This window comes from Ochotona curzoniae, unplaced genomic scaffold, assembly GCF_017591425.1.
Source record: "Ochotona curzoniae isolate NIBS_2020 unplaced genomic scaffold, NIBS_Ocur_1.0 contig_883, whole genome shotgun sequence".
Classification (NCBI taxonomy): domain Eukaryota; kingdom Metazoa; phylum Chordata; class Mammalia; order Lagomorpha; family Ochotonidae; genus Ochotona; species Ochotona curzoniae.
In genome coordinates, this window is record NW_024466599.1 from 5,153,195 (window position 1) to 5,170,773 (window position 17,579).

The following is a 17,579-nucleotide window of genomic DNA, read 5'->3' on the forward strand; positions in this document are numbered from 1 at the left end:
CTCTCAGGACAAGCTAGGGACAGCCTGGGCCATCCCTGGCCTGCCTGGGAAGAGCAGGAGCCTCAGGACAAGCTAGGGACAGCCTGGGCCATCCCTGGCCTGGCTACTGGCTTCATTGCTTCCTATTGCACGTTCCTGGATTCCACTGGTTGGTCCCTTGATTTGCAGGGGAGGGTGGAGTTCAATACATCCAAGTGTTGAAAAAGTAACCAATGACCTTTCTCCTGTTGCTGAGCCCTACTCTTTCCACTCTTTCCAGCTCACCACCTTTTTTTTTTTTAACTGTACCAAAAAGGAAAAGAAAAAGGCTATAATAAGCTGTCTGAGTTTGCATTGTCCCTCTGGAGCCAGTGAAGGGGCACAGGGGTTGGAAGTCAGCTGGGCAAAGGCCTGGTCGTGGAGAGGCAGCTCGGTGCTCCCTGAGCCTCATTGAGCTGTGTCTGCCCCTGCTCATGCCTGCCCCGGCCTCCCTGCTCAGCGCGGGGCTCAAACCCAGGCCAGCAGCCCACATGGTTGGCTCCTATTCATTCTGCTTTCCCCAGTGACCTTGGCCTCACCCAGGGGAAGGCCAGCGGCTGGACAGAGGCTCTAGGAGCCCAGGGACCATGTGGTGGTGAGGTCTCGATGCCTCGCTGCAGGTGCAGGCACAGGCGAGAGCTGTTGCATCTGGATTTTGAGATCCCCAGAAATCACCAGGAGTCTGAAGTCGATGCAGGTGCACAAGGATGGTTTATTCAAGCTCAAGCTTCTTGGTTGAGAGCAGGCAGCTGGCTGACCAAGCGGCTGAGCGGCCAGCCGGGACCAACACCCTTTACCAGAGTGCGGCTCTGAGCAGCCCGTTCACAGGCAGTCCGCAGTAGCTTGAAAAGGGGCAATCCACAACAGTCTGCAAGGTGAAGGGAAATACCACACGTTCCCCACCTCTCTGGCTGGACAACCCGTGCCTGGCTCTTCTGCAGTCCAGCAATTAAGGGAACCACCCACTTAATTACTTGGAGCCGCCTGTGAGATAACCAGACTTGGGCCTTCATTCTTGAAAACTGGAGCCCATTGGTGCTAAAGGTCACAAATGCCATCTGGCCTGCAAGATCACAAAGTTTCTTAGTAGCAATGAGCTGTGAACAAATGTTTGGAATTTTGATTCTGAAGTTCCTCACAACCTGTGGGACAGCCCCCACCACTGCTCAACTACCCCTGGCAGGGCCATCAAAGCCCTTGGGCTGAGTGGTCCTTCTCCCTCCTAGCTGCCCCACTTCTCCAGTGCCTGTGTGGCTGGGGCTGAGCCCAGAGCTTACACGAGAGGCCGGGGCCTCACTGCTTCAGCCGTCACTGCTGCTTCCTGCCGTGCTCATCAGCAGGGAACCGCAGTAAGGGTTAGAGGTGAGAGTGGGCGCTAAGGACTCTGCTAGGGCAGATGGGCATCGTAACAGCTAACCCGGGCGTCCATCCCTAGAGCAAACTCTTGCGTGGTCAGCAGTTCCAGGGGTGGCAGTGGAAAGCTGAGCATGTATTGTGTCTGGAGTTAATGCAGCGTTCTCCCTCTGCTTTGGTTACAGTGTGTGACCCCACAAACCGAAGGCCAGGCAGCTCAGTTCATTCTTGTTTCTCATTGCACGTGCTTGTGTTTCGGGGGACCGTTTCATGCCTGTGTCCAGTGTAGGATGGTTGAATGTTCCCATCCCCCTTCACACTTACCCTTCCTGCTGGGAACCTAGCAACTTATCTCTTCTATTTCCTTTTTGCTTTTTAAAGACTGACTGAGTTATTTGGAAGTCAGAGCCACAGAGAGTGAGGGAGAGATGGAGACAGATTTTCCATCCACTTGTTCACTCTCCAGATGGTCACAATGGCTGGTGCTGGGCCTGATCGAAGCCAGGAGCCAGGGGCTTCAGCTGCATCTCTTGTTGGAGTGTTAGGGGCCCAAAGACATGTACCATTTTCTGTCGCCTTTCCCAGGCGATTAGCAAGAAACTGGATTGGAGATAGGGAAGCTGGGGTCTCGAACCCACAGCCAGGGCTGAGCTGATCTGAAGCCAGGAGCTTCTTCAGGGTCTCCCACATAGGTGCACGGTCCCAAGGACTTGAGTCATCTTCTGCTTCCCCGGGCCATAAGCAGGAAGGTGGATGGGAATTGGAGTCCATATGGGATGTTGGTGCCTTAGGCAGAAGCTAAGTTTACTATGCCATGTTGCCAGCCCCCAGACTTTATCTGCAAGCTGCAGAACTTTTGCTCCAAAATGAATTTCAAGCAGAAACGCTGTGTGTTGCACAGGCAGCTCCAAGCTGCTGCGAGTGGAGGAGGGGCGGCAGACTGCCTTGCTGTGTAGTGCATATGAAAGTGGCGTATATGCTTGTAGGACACTCGGCCATGTTGGAAGGCATACCGAGGAGCATGCCATCATAGATTGTGCTCGTCAGGAGACGGCCAGCTGCGTGGTTAGCAAGGTGTTGTCCGTGTGTCCCTGTGAATGCATGTATAACAGTGATTCCCCCAGAGATGAATGGCTCAGAGGCTGGGGCGTCGCCTGGGTTGCCCGTGTCCTTTCTTGGAGAACCTGGGTTCTAAGCCTAGCTCCGCTTCCTGTTTCGGCTTCCTGCTGATGTGTGTGTTCTGTGCTGAAGTGCTTGCTTCCCTCCACCCCCATAGGAGACCTGGATAGAGTTCTGGGCTCCTGGCTGTGGCCCGGCTCTGGCTGTTGCAGGCCTGTGGGGAGTGAGCCAGTACATGGGAGCTCTCATTGTCTGTCTGTCTCTCTCTCATGCCTTTTAAGTAAGAGGAAAATCAAGAGGCCTTTGAAGTGATTTTTCTGAATCGATTGCTCCCTGCCGATGCTTTGCCACGTGCCGGCAGCGTTCGCTTGCGCCTGTGGAGGGCGTCTTTTGTCCTTACAGTGTCCTTGTGTCCTTGGCTCACTGGCTGCGTGGTGCCTGCGTGGAGGTGCCGTCCCTCATGCCCATCGAGCACCCTTTCAGTGATGCTGTGTTTGCACGTCCTGCACACACTGTTGCGAGGCGTTTCTGCTCAGCTGTGCACGCCGTCTCCCTAGCACACATTCAGGTTTTGACACACTGCCCAGCATTTTATGAATGATGTCACCGCTTTGATTCCCTGCCAAACATCTCATCCAGTTAGCAGCGGATAAATATCCGAAGGGAGAGAGGCGAGGATGTGCTGGCGGTTGTTATACGCAAAGGGCTTCTGTGGGTCACAGAGGAGCTCTCTTCCTCCTCGTGGCTCACAATGCTACGAGAGCAGGTGCACAGAGGCCACTCCTGTGTGGGATCCGAGTACTGCGGGACTCAACCATGGCTGTTTCAGGGTCATCCTCTCTCCAGGATGCCTCACTCTCCGGGCACTCCCCTCCCCCAGCAGTGAGAGGGCAGGGAGCTCGCGAGACCTCATTCCACAGATTGGGAAAAGCAAGTGTGTTCCTGATGCTGGCTTTCCCAGCTTCCTGGGGCTCCTTGATGTTTAGTGGTTCTGAATGCACTTCCCAGGTTCAAGGTGCCGTACTGCATTTCAGTGTGCTGTGTGTAATGAGTGCCTGGTTTTGTTTTGGTGAGGGAGGGATATGTTGGGATGTGCCACAAGGGGACAGAGGTCTTAGCTGCAAAATTTCAGCAGTCGGTGTGGAGGAAGAGGAACCTGGGAGAGTCAGGGTGCACAGATGCTGCTGCTGCCTCAGCACCCTCACTGCCCTGGGGCTCTGCAGCAGAGCCTGCTGCGGCAGAAGGCCTGGTGAGTGGACACAGGCCTGCCTCACTGTTGAGCCCTTGCGGCAGTGACCCCAGACAGGCAGCTGGAAGCACTAAGCCTCTGCCGTGTGCTGTCTCTGCGGCAGATGTCACACCGTGTCCCTGGAAGTGTCCTTCTGCCTGTGACATTCTCTGTGTGTTGTTTTTAACAGTATCTGCTGAAAGTCAATGAAATCAAGATTAAAAAGGGAGTGGATCTGCTTCAGAATCTCATCAAATATTTCCACGCTCAGTGCAAGTAAGTTCTTTGATGGTATTTGTAATTTTTCCTCTCACAGGGAGTAGATCTGTTAAGATTGTGTCAAAGAAAATAAATGCTCAGGGCCTGGCATGATAGCTTAGTGGCTGAAGTCCCTGCATTGCTCACACTGGAATCCCATGTGGGCGCTGGTTCCTGTCCCAGCAGCCCTGCTTCCCATCCAGCTCCCTGCTTGTGGCCTGAGAAAGCAGTGAAAGACGGCCCAAAACCTGGGGATCCTGCACCCGCATGGGAGACCAGAACAGGCTCCTGACTCCTGACTTCAGATCAGCTCAGCTCCAAGCTTTTGTGGCCACTTGGGAAGTGAACCAGTAGATGGAAGATCTTTCTGTCTCTGCTCCTCTCTGTAACTCTGACTTTCCAATGAAAATAGCTAAATCTTAAGAAAGAAGAAAAAAACAAAAGAAAAGCTAAGCTTAAATCTACAGGGATGAGGTGCCAATGCATGCCGGGATGTGGATAGATCCTGACAAAAGGCCGCGTGAGAGACTGCCGCTTGGGGAAGGAGAAGGTGGGAAGTAGCTGCTGATGCATGCGGGGTTGCTTTTTGGGGTGATGAGTGTTCTGAGATCACATGCTGCTGGGATTGGATACAGCTTTTTGAGTGTACCAAAAATTAATGAAATTGCACACTTTAAAAGAATGACACTTTTTAAAAAAAGCATTTAATAAATTTGACCAACAGAGAAAGAAACCAGCCTTCCATTTGCTGGTTTACTTCCCAGGTGGCTGCAACAGTTAGGGTTTGGCCAGGCCAAAGCCAGGAGCCTGCGGTCCCTCTGGCCCTCCCACTGTTGGCCGGGGCCCAGGCCCTTGAGCCGTCTTTTGCTGCTTTCCCACAGGCAGGGAGCTGCAACAACTGGGACTCAAGCCAGTACTCCAATCTGGGATGCTGGTATTACAGATAGAGGTTTGACCTACTGGGCCACATCACTGGTTCCCCAGAGGGTAAAGCTTATAGTGTGAGGGTTATAGCTTGATTTTTAAAAACAAATATAAGTAGGCAGTATGTAAGTCTATAGTGGTGGGGCACCACTGTGGCAAAAAACAAGTAGACAGGAAATGTTTCATCTAGTGGTTGATTCCCCAAATGCCCGTGTCAGCCAGAGCTGGACTAAGTTGAAGCCAGGAGCCTGGACCTCCATCCAGGTCTCCCTTGTGGGTGTCTCCCATGTCATCTGCTGGTGACCTGGAACGCACTCTGAGGCGGGTGTGGGCGTTCCAGTGCACGTTCACTGTTCCACCAAATGCCCGCACCTGCTCACCTTGACTTTGCAGAGGAGCAAACCAGTTTTGTCCAGCACACAATACAATTCTTAGATGGTTTTTGCTTGTTGAATGAGAGCTGAGATGACGCGAATGCATTAACTTGATCCAAGTGGATGACCGTGCTGGGCCAGGGGAGGTGTGTGAGGAAGAGCAGGAATCCCTGCCACGGTCAGGACCACCTCAGGGACCAGCGTTGGCATCCCCGATGGGCATCACGTCCCAGCTGCTCCACTTCTGATCCAGCTCCCTGCTAGAGCACCTGGGAAAGCAGCAGGTGATGGCTCAAGTGCTGGACCTCTGCCCCAACGTGGGAGACCTGGGAGAAGCTACTGGCTGAGCCCTGGCTATTGAGGCCATTTGGGGAGTGAACCAACAAATGGAAGATCTTTCTCTAAGTTTGCCGCTTTTTATGTAACTCTCATTTCCAAATAAATTAATCTTTAGGGGGGGGAAAAAAGAGAACTGGAGTGTTCCGAAGTGTTCTAACATGCAGGACTGTTAAGAGTTGAAAGGAAGGATGTGGATGGAGATCTAGAGAGGGATTTTTTTCTCCTCTTTTGCTCCCTGCTGGATTCACCAGCAGGCAGAGCCCCAGCTCCCAGCACCCAGAGTGGACGTGGGTGTTGCTTGAGGGAGCTGCGGGCCTGCCAGGTCTGTAGAACAGATAGGAACAGAATGTTTCAGAAAGACAGCAGGTTGTAAGGTGAGGGTGGTGTACGCGAGCTAGGTGACAGCAGCACGAAGCTGGAAGCCTTGGAGGTGGGGACGGCCCAGCTGCCTGCTTAGAGGTTTTGGGTTTTTATCTGGTGACTGTGGACCATTTTACGCAAAGGACTCCCTGGAGTGTGTGCCAAGGCAGGGTGTCACATCCTTCCTGCTGTGGGCTTTAGGATCTTGGGGCACCATAAGTAGGGCAAGCTGCAGGTGAGTAGGCTGAGGAATTGTGGGGAAAGCTAGAGACGACTTCCTGGTACTGAGATGGAGCCAGGTAGGCCGGGAATGGATGCGAGCCTGGCTGGTGGCCACGACTCCCATGTCTTCTGGCTCCAGCACATGGGGCAGCGGCCCTGCTGTGTTCCCAGTAGTGACTGGTGCCCAGGGTAGAGGAGGCCCGGGATGGAGAACTGCCCAGTCACTGGGGAGAGCCCAGGGCACAGACTTTTCAAGCCGGCTTCTTGCTGGCAGACGCAGTACTTCTGCCTGGGTGATGAGCAGGCCAGGTCCATCAGCATTTATCCTGGGAACCCCGTGTGAGGCCGTTTAGGAAGTAGGCTGCTTCCTTGCTGATATTTGTAAGAAAAAGCTATTCTAGGATTTCCTTTTTTCCTCCCCTTTATTTGGCCCAAACTGATCGGTTGGGTAGCAACCGCCCAGCTGTGGAAAGTGAGTGAGCTGGCCTTTTATGGAATTGAGCTCAGGAACCTCGGGATGCAGCCATCTTCCTGGCCGCATTTTTGTACGTGGGTGTGTGGGGGGGTGGGTATGTCTGCCTACACTGCACTCTGCTCACCGCTCACTTTCGCACCTTTCATTTGCAACATGGAGCCCAGATTCATGGACGGGGTCATCAAGAGCTCTGAGCCAGGCCTGTGTCCACTCGTGGGAGTCTTGAGTGGTCAGGGCTCTGTGTCCTGGTGGGCACCACTTGCCTGCCCAGCCACACTCCACGCCCTCTCCTCTCTGTCACCTTGTGTGATGTGCGGGGCGGCTGTGTGTCATGTGCATGGTGGAGGGAGGGGGACTCAGCAGGACCTGCTTTCCGCTCTGTTTCACTTTCCACTTCAAGTGCTCCTGCAGGCAGAGTATGTCACATTCTTTGTCCTCTGTTTCCGTGTGAGGGCAGGGACTGCGTCGCTGCCAGCAGACCATGGGACAAGCCCATCCTGCACAGGGTGTGGAAGCAGGTGGGCTTCAGATCCTAAGTGTACATCCCAGGGGGGATGCGGCCTGCACGGCGGACAGGTTCTTGGCATGAATACCCGCTGGGATAGACGGGAACAGCGCTGCTCAGGGAACTTCAGACATGGAGTTGATGAAGTCAACTTGTTTGCCCCTGTGAGATGGAGGGATGGATCCAGGTAGATGTGGGAGGGGACCCCATGTCCTGGGATCCAGGGGAACCAGAAAGGTCTGAGAGTGGTGGGGCGGGCTCAGAAATGTTTGCTAACTAGAACCCGAGGTTGATGCGGTAGCATGGTTTGTGAAGGTCCATGACGCATGGAGGAGGAATTCCTGTACTCTTGCACGGGGCATGGTGCCAGGTGACAGCAGCCAGCTGCTCTGTCCCCTTGCTTTGCGGCTGCTCCTGCTGCCCAGGCTCGGGGTTCCTGACGTGATAGATCATTCCCCAGAGTCCACACCGGCCCAAGGGAGGAAGGCACACACGAGGATTAAAGACCGGAGGGAGGAGGCTTCCACTTAAATAGAGATGGCTAAGATCGGCCTGGCTGTGACAAAAACAAAATGCAAGTCTGATGCCCAAAATCCTCCTTTTTGTTTAAGTGCAGCAGTTGGGGTGAAGGCAGGAATGGCCTTGGTGGTGACAGGCTGCGCCCATGGTATGAGCTGAGCTGCAAGGTTCTGGAAGCGCTACCCAGGGGGCGTTTCTGCCTGCCTCACCCAGTGCCAGCTCTCTCGCCTTCTCTCCCCACCCCCTTCCAACCCATTTCACAAGAAGTGGAAATAATCTCACAAAGGAAAAGCGTAAATGAAGTGGAAGAAGTAGGTGTGTTCACGGCAAGCGGAAGAGCCCGGCTTCTCGCTCACTCTGCATCTGTTCCCTCTGTTCCCTCCGAGTTTCCTCTCTCTTTAGCAGCATCTTCCCCGTGCTGGCTGCCAAGCTGGGGGCGGGAGGTGGCACTCCTGCCCTAGCCATGGCAGCACATACCTGAGTAGAGCCTCGTAATGTGATACAGACGCTGTGCCAGGAAAGCAAACAGGTGACATTGAGGGGCTCAACGGTAAAATAAAAAATGATCTGGAGACGGGTCGACGTGTTGCACAGTAAAACCACCATGTGCAATGCCGCATCCCACATGCCACTGGTTCGAGTCCAGGCTGCTGCACTTATGATCCAGCTCCCTGCACTTGTGCACAGAGGTTCTGGACTCCTGACTTTGGAGTGACCTAGCCCCGGGCATTGGGGAGTTAGGCAGCAGGTGGTCGAGCTTGCAGCCTGTGTCTCTCCCTCCACCCCTTTCCATAATTCTGAAAACACAAATTAGCTGGAGATGGAGGTAAGAACTGCCTCTGGTGACCAGCTGTCGGGCTGCAGGGCCGGTTCCCACGGCACATTTGGTGTGGGATGTCTCCCAGGGCCATTTCGAGTGTGTAGGAAACAAATACCATCTCACAGTGTGCGTGTGGGACTCTGACCCCACAAACTGGCCCAGGCTGCTGCTCTTCCTTCTCCCTCCCGTCTCCCTCCCTTCACTCTGCACCCAGAGCACCCTGTGTGCCTGGCCGTGTGGTTGCTGCACCTGCCCTCTTAGAATGGGAGAATTGTATCTTAGCCATCGTGTTGATGAACACAGTAGGAGTTTCAAAACAAACCGCAGCAGTCTGCCAAAATACAGCGAAGAAGCCCCTTGTAGCAGGGCAGTCTGGGGTTGGCACGTGGCGAGGTGGCACAGCAGCTGAGCATGCCTGCATGTGGCAAGTCTGATTTGAGTCTGGGCTGCTTGGCTTTCTGTGCGGCTACCCGGGGCAGCAGCAGGTAGTTCCTTGCTTGGGGCCCCTGCCGCTCACGTGGGGATGCAGAGTGTGCCCCTGGCTCCAGCCCAGCCCAGTCCTGGTTCCGGTGGGTGTAGCTGGGGAGCAAACTGGCACCCGAAAGCTCCCTGTCTCTCTGCTTTTCAAATAAAATGAAAACTAAATGTTGAAAGGCTGAGAACGTAGGGGACCATGGGCTATCTCACCAAGAAGGCAGTAGGAAAGAGGAAGTGGGGCTCGGTGGGAGAAGCAGGGAGAATGCCAGGAGAAGCTGTGGGAGAGGAGCAGAGGTCGGGCCGGGGGCAGGGAAGTGGGGTGGTGGGTGTTCAGCGTAAATGAGCAGGCTAAGGCTGGAAGCCCAGGCAGACACCCTGGGTGTGGAAGAGCTTCGGGGCTTTATCCCACGCTCCTTCTTGGAGTGCAGCTGTGTGGCTGGCTGACTTGCTGAATCCCTTGCTACAAAAGACCGGGGCAGCAAAGAGATCAAAGCCGACGCCCCCCTTCCCCCACAGGCTGGGTTCCCATTGCTCTCTGCAGGTGGAACGCAGCCGGCTTTGGTCAGCTGGTCCTGTGGCTTTTCCAGAGCCTTCCCTCTCGGGGATCAGAGTCTTGCTGCTTACTCACTCCTGAAAGTGCCCTCCGCGTGCCGAGTGGGCTGGGAAGAGCAGCCACCGCGAGGCTCACCGCACTTGCTTGCTTGTGCGCCCCGTGTAGCTCCCTGTCCCCCTAGAAATGCCTGGCCGTTTTCCTGGGGAGAAGCCTTTTCTCCGTCTAACTGAATCGTTGCCTCCTTGATGACGGCTGAGGGCCCTTCAGCTTGTTCCTGGGGAGTGAGTGCGAGGGCGTTGACACGGTGCACGTTTTACTTCCTCGCATAGGTGCTAAGTTGTGTTCTTGGTGGCCGTTCTGGAGGCTGCCTCATGCAGTGCCTCTTTCTACCCCTAGTTTTTTCCAGGATGGACTGAAAGCTGTGGAAAGTCTCAAACCTTCCATTGAAACGCTGTCGACGGATCTCCACACGGTGAGTGGTCACCCCCACCTAGTGGTGTTGGAGCCATCTTTGTATACCACGAGCGTCTTCCGTTAAATGCCGTGCCTGTGTCTGGAAAGGAGTGGTGGGGGCGTGTCGTGCGGAGGGTTCGCCAGTGAGGGTGGCGCTTGTTGCATCACCTGGCAGTGCCCAGGGAACTCCAGTGCCTGGCTGAGACTCTCTCCTCATCATCTCTGCCTCCCTAGATCAAGCAGGCCCAGGACGAAGAGAGGCGGCAGCTGATGCAGCTCCGAGACATCTTGAAGTCGGCCCTGCAGGTGGAGCAGAAGGAGGTGAGGAGATTGACTTTGGGACAGTCCCTGCTGTGTGTGCAGGTGGCTCGCCCGCTGTCCCCGAGGCTGCAGCGGCTCATGTGGTGATGCTGAGCCTGCCCGTTCAGTTCCGGGTGAATACAGTCATCTCAGACACACACTTTCATGGGGACAGCGCTAGCTCCAGCCTGGCCTGGTCCTGCTGTGCTCTGGGGGTCCCTGAGGCGGTGGTGCCGCTGATGCTGGGCTGGGGCCTCCATGGCTTCCCCACCCTGCTCAGGGTGGATGTGTCCCTGTGAGTCCAGCCCCGAGAGTGTCCGCACGCCATGTGCAGGTGGCCTTCCTCACGCAGACACGTGCTGGGCCTCATCATGCTCACACGCTGACTGCACTAACACATCAGGAGTGGTGACTTGTGATGTGAAGGTTTTGTTTAACAAAGAAACATGGTAAGCTGTACATTTCAAACGTGGTTTCACATGTCCCCTACACTGATTTAATAGAATACCACTTCCTTACTTGTTAGAGGGATGTGTTTGAACATGCAACTGGAAGAGTTGAGATAAATGACTGGGCTGCCCGGCAGAATGTCCAGTTCGTTGCTAGCAGCCACCTGTGCTGTGTGGCTCCCAAGTTCTTGTTCTATAACTGAATATTGTTTTTTTCTCCCCAAATGCCTTTACCTTTGGTGACCGAAGTCTAGGAGAGTAAGTAGTTCAGTATTTTCATAAATCGGAGAATTCTGCATGTATCCATGAAGTTGATGTACTCATTATGTGTGTGTGATAGTAGCATTTTTCGTGTTGACCCATCCTCATTTGTTGCAGTAGATCTGATTAGAGGTAAAGCGCTTAGAGGCACAGATATGTTAGTAAAAGCGACATTTCCTGAGTTTACTGTCTACACACTTTGGCTATGGCTCCTGGTGAAGAGGAGGCAGCCTGACCCCCACATGGCTGGACTCCACTGAGCGGCGTGTCCGACCGAGGACCCTCCCTTGGGGGAGCCGCCTCCACGCACCCCAGCCTCCGCTGTTGAGAGCAGCCCTCTGCCCTCTGTCCAGCCTCCTCCCTGGAGAGTGGGGTGTCCTCTTGGAGGCCTCAGGCATCACCGGGTCAGCTCAGAGCGCGACCAGCAGAGGGTCATGCACAGGGCCAAGGCATTACCCTTGACTCTGGGCCTCCTTCTCAGCCTACAGAGCATGGACAGGTCCCGGTGCTCTGATGTTCCCAGATGGATGTAAGCACAAAAAAGGGGCTGGGGAGTGCAAGCTTGGAGTGCAGAGAACATAGGGGCCTGGCTGTCATGAAAGCTGGGCGTTTGGGGTGGCAGGCTTGAGTCTGTTCTCTCTGGGGCCCAGTGCAGAGGCCAAGCTTGTTTTGCACAGAATCAGGAGTTTTGGAAAGACAACCTCCGTTCAGCTTCGCTCACCTGTGGGAAGCATGAACTGTGTGGTGCCAACCAGAAGTGCCTCTTGCTTTGTCGTTGTGGCTTTGTTGCTGGGCTCCACTGTGTCTGAGCCGCAGTTGGCTCAGTCGGTCCTCGTCGACTCTCCCCTCGTGCCCAGCAGACTCCTGCCAAGACCCGGCTCTGCCCCCCGCCCCAGCTGATGTCATTTCTGTGTCTTGCACTTTGTGTTGGTTTCTGGGAACGGTATCCAGCCAAAAGGGCACCCTGGGCACAGGTGCCAGGAAGAAGTCAGTGTGAACTGGCTTGGTTTTACGCGGTGTGAAGTCACGTCTCCATCAGGCTGCCTTCTGTGTCCCTCTAACGGACACGGGAAATGGGCCCTCGGGGCTCTTGCCCCTGGCCTTCGGTGTTGTCCAAGACTCGGGCAGCTGGGGATGCTGGGTGCTTTATTCAGGGTCGTAGGAATTCTGGCTGTGACCATGTGATGTCAGTGCCTGAAGATGAGGTCACGTGGCCTGGTGGGCTGGCTGAGCCACTGCTGTTCACTTCCTTGCTGGTGGGGACTGCCAGCTGCTCTCCTCCGTATGGCCCTGGCTGCTGTGATTGGGATGTGGGCCGGGCCGTTAGGGTCCCAGGACACCTCTCCCCTGCAAGACACCTTTCCTGTTTTGTTCCTGATGTTTTCTGTTCTCCTTCTCTCAAGGGGATGCTGTTTGCTTCAAGAATTGTGCTGTGACTACTTCACGATGCAGCCTAGTGCTTGGGCTTCGGGGTCAGCCTCCCCAGTCCCGCTGGGTCTGTGCGTCTCGCTGAGACGCTGCCAGGATGGGTGGCTAAAGCTGCCCCTTGCAGGCATGCCTACAGCCGTCACTGATGCAGAGACCTCAGACTGCGGGCTGGGGTCGGGGAGGGGATTGTGCGCAGGGAGCACGGGGAGTGCTCCATCCTGCAGTTGGCAGATGTTTAGCCGGGCTTCCATCTCCCCAAGTGTCCCCGTCTGCGGGATGTGGTTGACGGTGTGTGGTGTCTAGGCAGCAGATCTCCATCCCGGCCATGGTCGCTTCTGACCCTGACATTTCCAGTCTGGGTTTGTCCTTTTTGTCATACCTGAGTCTGGCCTCTGCTGGGGGCCGCTTCCCTGCTTCCCCCAACCCTGAGCTCCTGGGGGTCCTGCCCTGGGGAGATTGGCTCATGGAGTCCCACATGTACCTGCTCTCTTGTTGCTGGTCACCCCCAGCCAGCGAACACTCTACAGCGCCTGGGAGAGAGATACAGGTGTGAATGGTTGTGGTCGTGGATCAGGCAGTGAGTTCTCACATGGCTTCAAAGGTGCAGATGATAAAGTAACCCATAGCTCGAGCGGACCTTATCACAACTAGAAAAACTTGTGCTTCTAAAGTCTTTCACGCTGTCAGGACCGCAGGGAGCTCCGGGAGCCCTTGGAGGAAGGCTGCCCTGGGCATCAGGCCACCTGCCCCTAGTCTGAGCAACAGTCCTGGGTAGTGGCCATGGCTCTCACGTACCATTTCCCTCACCTCCAGCACCTCCATGCCTGTTCCCTGCCACTGCTCCCCACCTGTCTCTCCCTGGGATTTTCTTCTCTGCACTCTGGCTCTTGAGAGCACTTGTTCCCCACTTGCATCATGCTAACTTGCAGGCCTGAGTTTCTCTGGTCCAAGCATGGACAGAGCATCCCTCAGGGGACTCAGCTGCCTAATGGCACTGGGGACGCTGGTCCTGGACTCTCAGGAGCTCCCCCTGCAAGGACAGTGTGAAGCACAGGGAGGAGCAGGGATGGCAGGCTGGGAGGCAGAAGCTGCTCGTCACTTGCTCTCATTGGTTCTGTGTTCTGTCCGTCATCAGTGAGCTGGGCCGAGTTCTCAGTAAGCAAGTAGCCTTCAGCCGTGGCCTGCTTGACCATGAATGGCTGGTTCATGTCTTCTTTCTGCTTGCTTCTGTCCAGTCTGCCAGGATCTCCAATGATGGCCCTGGCAGCCCTGCTCCTTTCTGCCACGATAAACTCCAGTGGAGCACCTGTTGAAGGGTAGACACTGGCCAGGACCTTGGGGAGCCTGGGGACTCCTCGTTGGTCCCTGCCCTGAGAAGCTCCCGGGGTGGAGTGTGCTGACCACAGTGTCTGCCACCTGGGTGCTCTGCCTTGGGAATGGGGCTCCTGCTGGTCCAGGCTGGGTGCGGCTGGGCTCAGTGCATCCCCCACCCCCGAGGTTGACACATGGGGATGGGTGAACTACTGTGTACCAGCCAGTCCTTGCCACCTGGGCTGTGCTCCTGTGTGTCCAGCAAGGAGCCTGGGGTAGAGGCAGGTAACAGACAGCTTCCAGTGTTTGCCTTAAGTCTTGGCATTTCCACCCGATCATGTCCCTTCACGTTCCTTCCTGGGGGATGGTTGTGCTTGTTATTCCCAGGGCTCCGTGCTGTGCTCAGGGACTCAAGGCTCTTGCTGGTTTCTCTTCCTGAGTTCCTGTTTATGAATGAGCCTGTGTCCCTTATTGGAGGATGACGAGACAGGAAAAAAAATCTCTAATTTTTTTTAAAGTCATATGTTTCTTGTTTCTTTTGTGTATTATTTTACCAAAAAAAAAAAAAAGGCTAGCTGTGGGCAGGGCTAAAAGCAGCATCTTGCCCATCTTTCAGGACTCACAACTCCGCCAGAGCTCGGCCTACAGTCTGCATCAGCCGCAGGGCAACAAGGAGCATGGCACGGAGCGCAGTGGCAGCCTCTACAAGAAGAGTGACGGGTGGGTACACGCTGCCACGCTGGCGGGATACACGGCCGGTGGCCGCGGGCTCCCTGGGGTCTGAATAACCCACACTGCTTTGCCCACTCACCCATCAGGATCCGGAAGGTGTGGCAGAAGAGGAAGTGCTCCGTGAAGAACGGCTTTCTGACTATTTCCCACGGGACTGTGAGTATCCGCCCTCGCACCTCTGCTGGGGTCCAGTCAAGGTCAAGCACGGGGGCTGGGTTTGCTGGGCCCTCCCACAAGGCTGTGGCTCAGTATGCAGCCCTCAGGGACAGCCCTTCTCGACACTGATGCGGGAGGAGGTGGAGGACCACCCTACTTGCAGCCAAGACTGTGTTCCACTGGAGTCTGGAACTCTAAGGAAACTTCACAATAGCACTGAAAGCTAAGTTTATTTTGGTACAAAAAGTTTTGAAAACCAGGCATGTATGTGCAGGGGATCCTTTTTGGGTTTAGTTTTGTTTTAAGATTTATTTATTTTTACTTGAAAGAGTTAGCGGCCCGGCGCAGTAGCCTAGTGGCCAAAGTCCTTTCCTTGCCTACACTGGGATCCTATATGGGTGCCAGTTCTAATCCTGGTGGCCATGCTTCCCATCCAGTTCCCTGCTTGTGTCCTGGGAAAGCAGTCGAGGATGGCCCAAAACCTTGGACCTTGCACCCACGTGAGAGACCCAGAAGAGGCTCTGGGCTCCTGGCTTTGGATCAGCTCAGCTCCAGCGATTATGGCCACTTGGGGAGTGAGTCAGTGGATGGAAGATCTTCCTGTCTGTCTCTCCTCTTAATAAATCTGAGCTTCCAATAAAAATACAATAATAAAAAAAAGGAAGTTAGAGCTAGAAACATCTTTTATCCAGTGCTCTCTCCCCAAATGACCACAATAACCAGAGCTGAGCTGATCCAAAGGACCCTTCTCTGAGTCTCCCACATAGGTGCAAGGCCCTGATGACTTGGGCCATGCCCCACTGCCTTCCCATGTCATTAGCAGGTAGTTGGATGGGGACTTGAACCGGCACCCATGGGGGTGAAGGATTAATTTGCCACCCCGCCACGCTGGCCCCTGTAAGATCCCTTTGTATTCTCTGTGATTCATACAGCTGTGGGTCTGGATACCTGTTGTAACTCGAGTGACTGCCTCGGTGTTGAACCTGTCATAACCAACACCTTCACCTCATGCTCCTATGGCTCTTGTGCTCGAGGGTCCCCCAAGGCCTGGAGCCTCCGCAGGAGCCCCTGGGTGGGCCTGCCTTCCCGGTGGGTGAGAGTGGGCCTACCATGTGTGGCTGCAGGCACTTCCTATCCGCTAGCTTCAGCTCCACACACAGCGAGGCTCTGTGTTCTGGGATGCCGGATGGTCGCTGTTTGCTGGAAGGAACGGTTCCAGCTGCTCTGGGAAGGCATTGGCTCAGCTTGCTGCGCGACCTGCGTGTATGGGACATGCACTACATGTGCACGACTTCTCTTCAGGGAGTTGCTACTTGCAGATACATCCCACAGCCCTAACATTCAGCTGCCGTTGCTTGCCAGCCTGGGAGGTGGCTCTGTCTGGGCCACTGCCCACTGCCCTGTGGGAAGCTAAGAAGGTTAGGTGTGCAGCCCTGTGTTCAGTGTCAAGTCTTCTCCTTCTTGTTGCCTCTGTTGCTGTACATACTCCTGTAATCAGAGTCCTGAAGACCCCTCCCCAAGGCTACAGCCACAGAACCAGTGCTCCCAGTGGGGTGATGGGAGTTCATCTAAACCAGAGGAGTGTTCACTGGTGCCTTTTTTTTCGGCTCTGTTTTATTTGATCTATCTCTCTTGCCAGCAGCTGGTTGATTGTGGGGGAAAACTGGGCGTATTTCTGAAGGTCTGACTGAGTGGACTCGGGGAAGGGCATGATGTGTGGCTGCACTGTTAGGAAAAACTTTTCTGGGATTAGGTATCCCCCAGACTGAGATGGGGACTTCTGGATTTGCTCCAGGGTGGGGATATTCCTAATGGATTCATTGAGAAGCACTTTCCCCACCAGCTGGGGCACTGGATGACCTCTGGAGCGGGGAAGAAGGGGTCCTTGGGATGAAGTAGTTTTCATTAGGCTCTGTCTGCCAGACTCCTGGTGTGGTCACACCGCCACGGCCAGGGCACTGAGCTAGTGGAAACAGACATTCACCAGTTACTACACAATCCGAAGGTAAGAGGGTGCTTGTTCAGAGGGAATCTGCACTGATAAAACTTGATAGGTTGAGAGGGGAGAGCCCAGTGCCAACTAAATTGTATCAAAAAATAAGAGAGAGAGAGAAACTCAATAGGCTGAAACATAAGAGAATGCCATGACTGAAAAGGGTAGATCCCTGTGGCCAAGGCTAGAGGCATCCCCTCCGCCCAGTGTCTCCTGAGTTTGCCACGGAACCAGAGCTTCTGAAACGGGGCTCTCGGGGAATGTCGATCTTTATGAACTGGATAAAGTCACCCTGTAGCTGAATTACGTCATGGCGTTGTTTCTCCAAAGCTGTACCTGGGAGTGAATTTCATTGATAGGCTTTTCTTCAAAACATTTTCCCTTCAGTTTTGCAGTTAACTGATTACTTACTCTGAATGAACAAGCAGCGATGTGAGATCAGAACGGCTGAGACCCGCTGGAGGCTGACAGCTTATGTCTTGTGCTCTCCCCCTCTTTTAAAAAAGATTTATTTATTTGAAAGTCAGAGGGAGAGACACAGAGATGTTTCCGTTCACTGGTTACTCTCCAAACGGGCACAGCCGCACAGTGACTGGGGCTGGGCTAGGCCGAAGGCAAGAATTCCATCCAGGGGGTCCAAGCCCTCGCGCCAACCTCTGCTGCTTTCCCAGGCGCATTAGCAGGTTTTTGGATCAGAAATGGAGCTCACGTGCTTTGAACTGGTGTCCTTATGAGATGCCAGCACCTCAGACAGCAGCTGCACCCGGTAGGCTACACCACCAGTCCTTTCTGGACCTTTTCTTACACTTGCTAGTTTTTAGTGTGTAGCCACGCTTATACCATTACAGTTCTTCTGTGTTCAGATAGACACAGAATGTCTTTCTGTTTTTTGTTAGTGGAGCACATGTACTGTGCAGTAAGAAATCCATCTTGGGGCGTGGCTTCCCCATCA

The 17,579-nt window shown here is 54.5% G+C and overlaps 1 protein-coding gene across 10 annotated transcripts in view; it reads left to right on the forward strand.

Moving 5' to 3' along the window:
* The window catches only part of ASAP2 (ArfGAP with SH3 domain, ankyrin repeat and PH domain 2), a 123,851-nt gene that overhangs the window by 63,963 nt on the left and 42,309 nt on the right, over positions 1–17,579 (forward strand). For 6 of the 10 annotated variants that reach the window (XM_040992791.1, XM_040992789.1, XM_040992794.1 and 3 more), the window contains exons 7-11: positions 3,909–3,994; positions 9,941–10,016; positions 10,232–10,318; positions 14,363–14,466; positions 14,565–14,634. In XM_040992791.1, the coding sequence (XP_040848725.1) occupies positions 3,909–3,994; positions 9,941–10,016; positions 10,232–10,318; positions 14,363–14,466; positions 14,565–14,634 (423 nt within the window). Of the gene's footprint in view, positions 1–3,908; positions 3,995–9,940; positions 10,017–10,231; positions 10,319–10,995; positions 11,005–14,362; positions 14,467–14,564; positions 14,635–17,579 lie in introns of those variants that run through there. The other 4 variants (XM_040992790.1, XM_040992797.1, XM_040992793.1 and 1 more) reach the window with 3 other exon arrangements.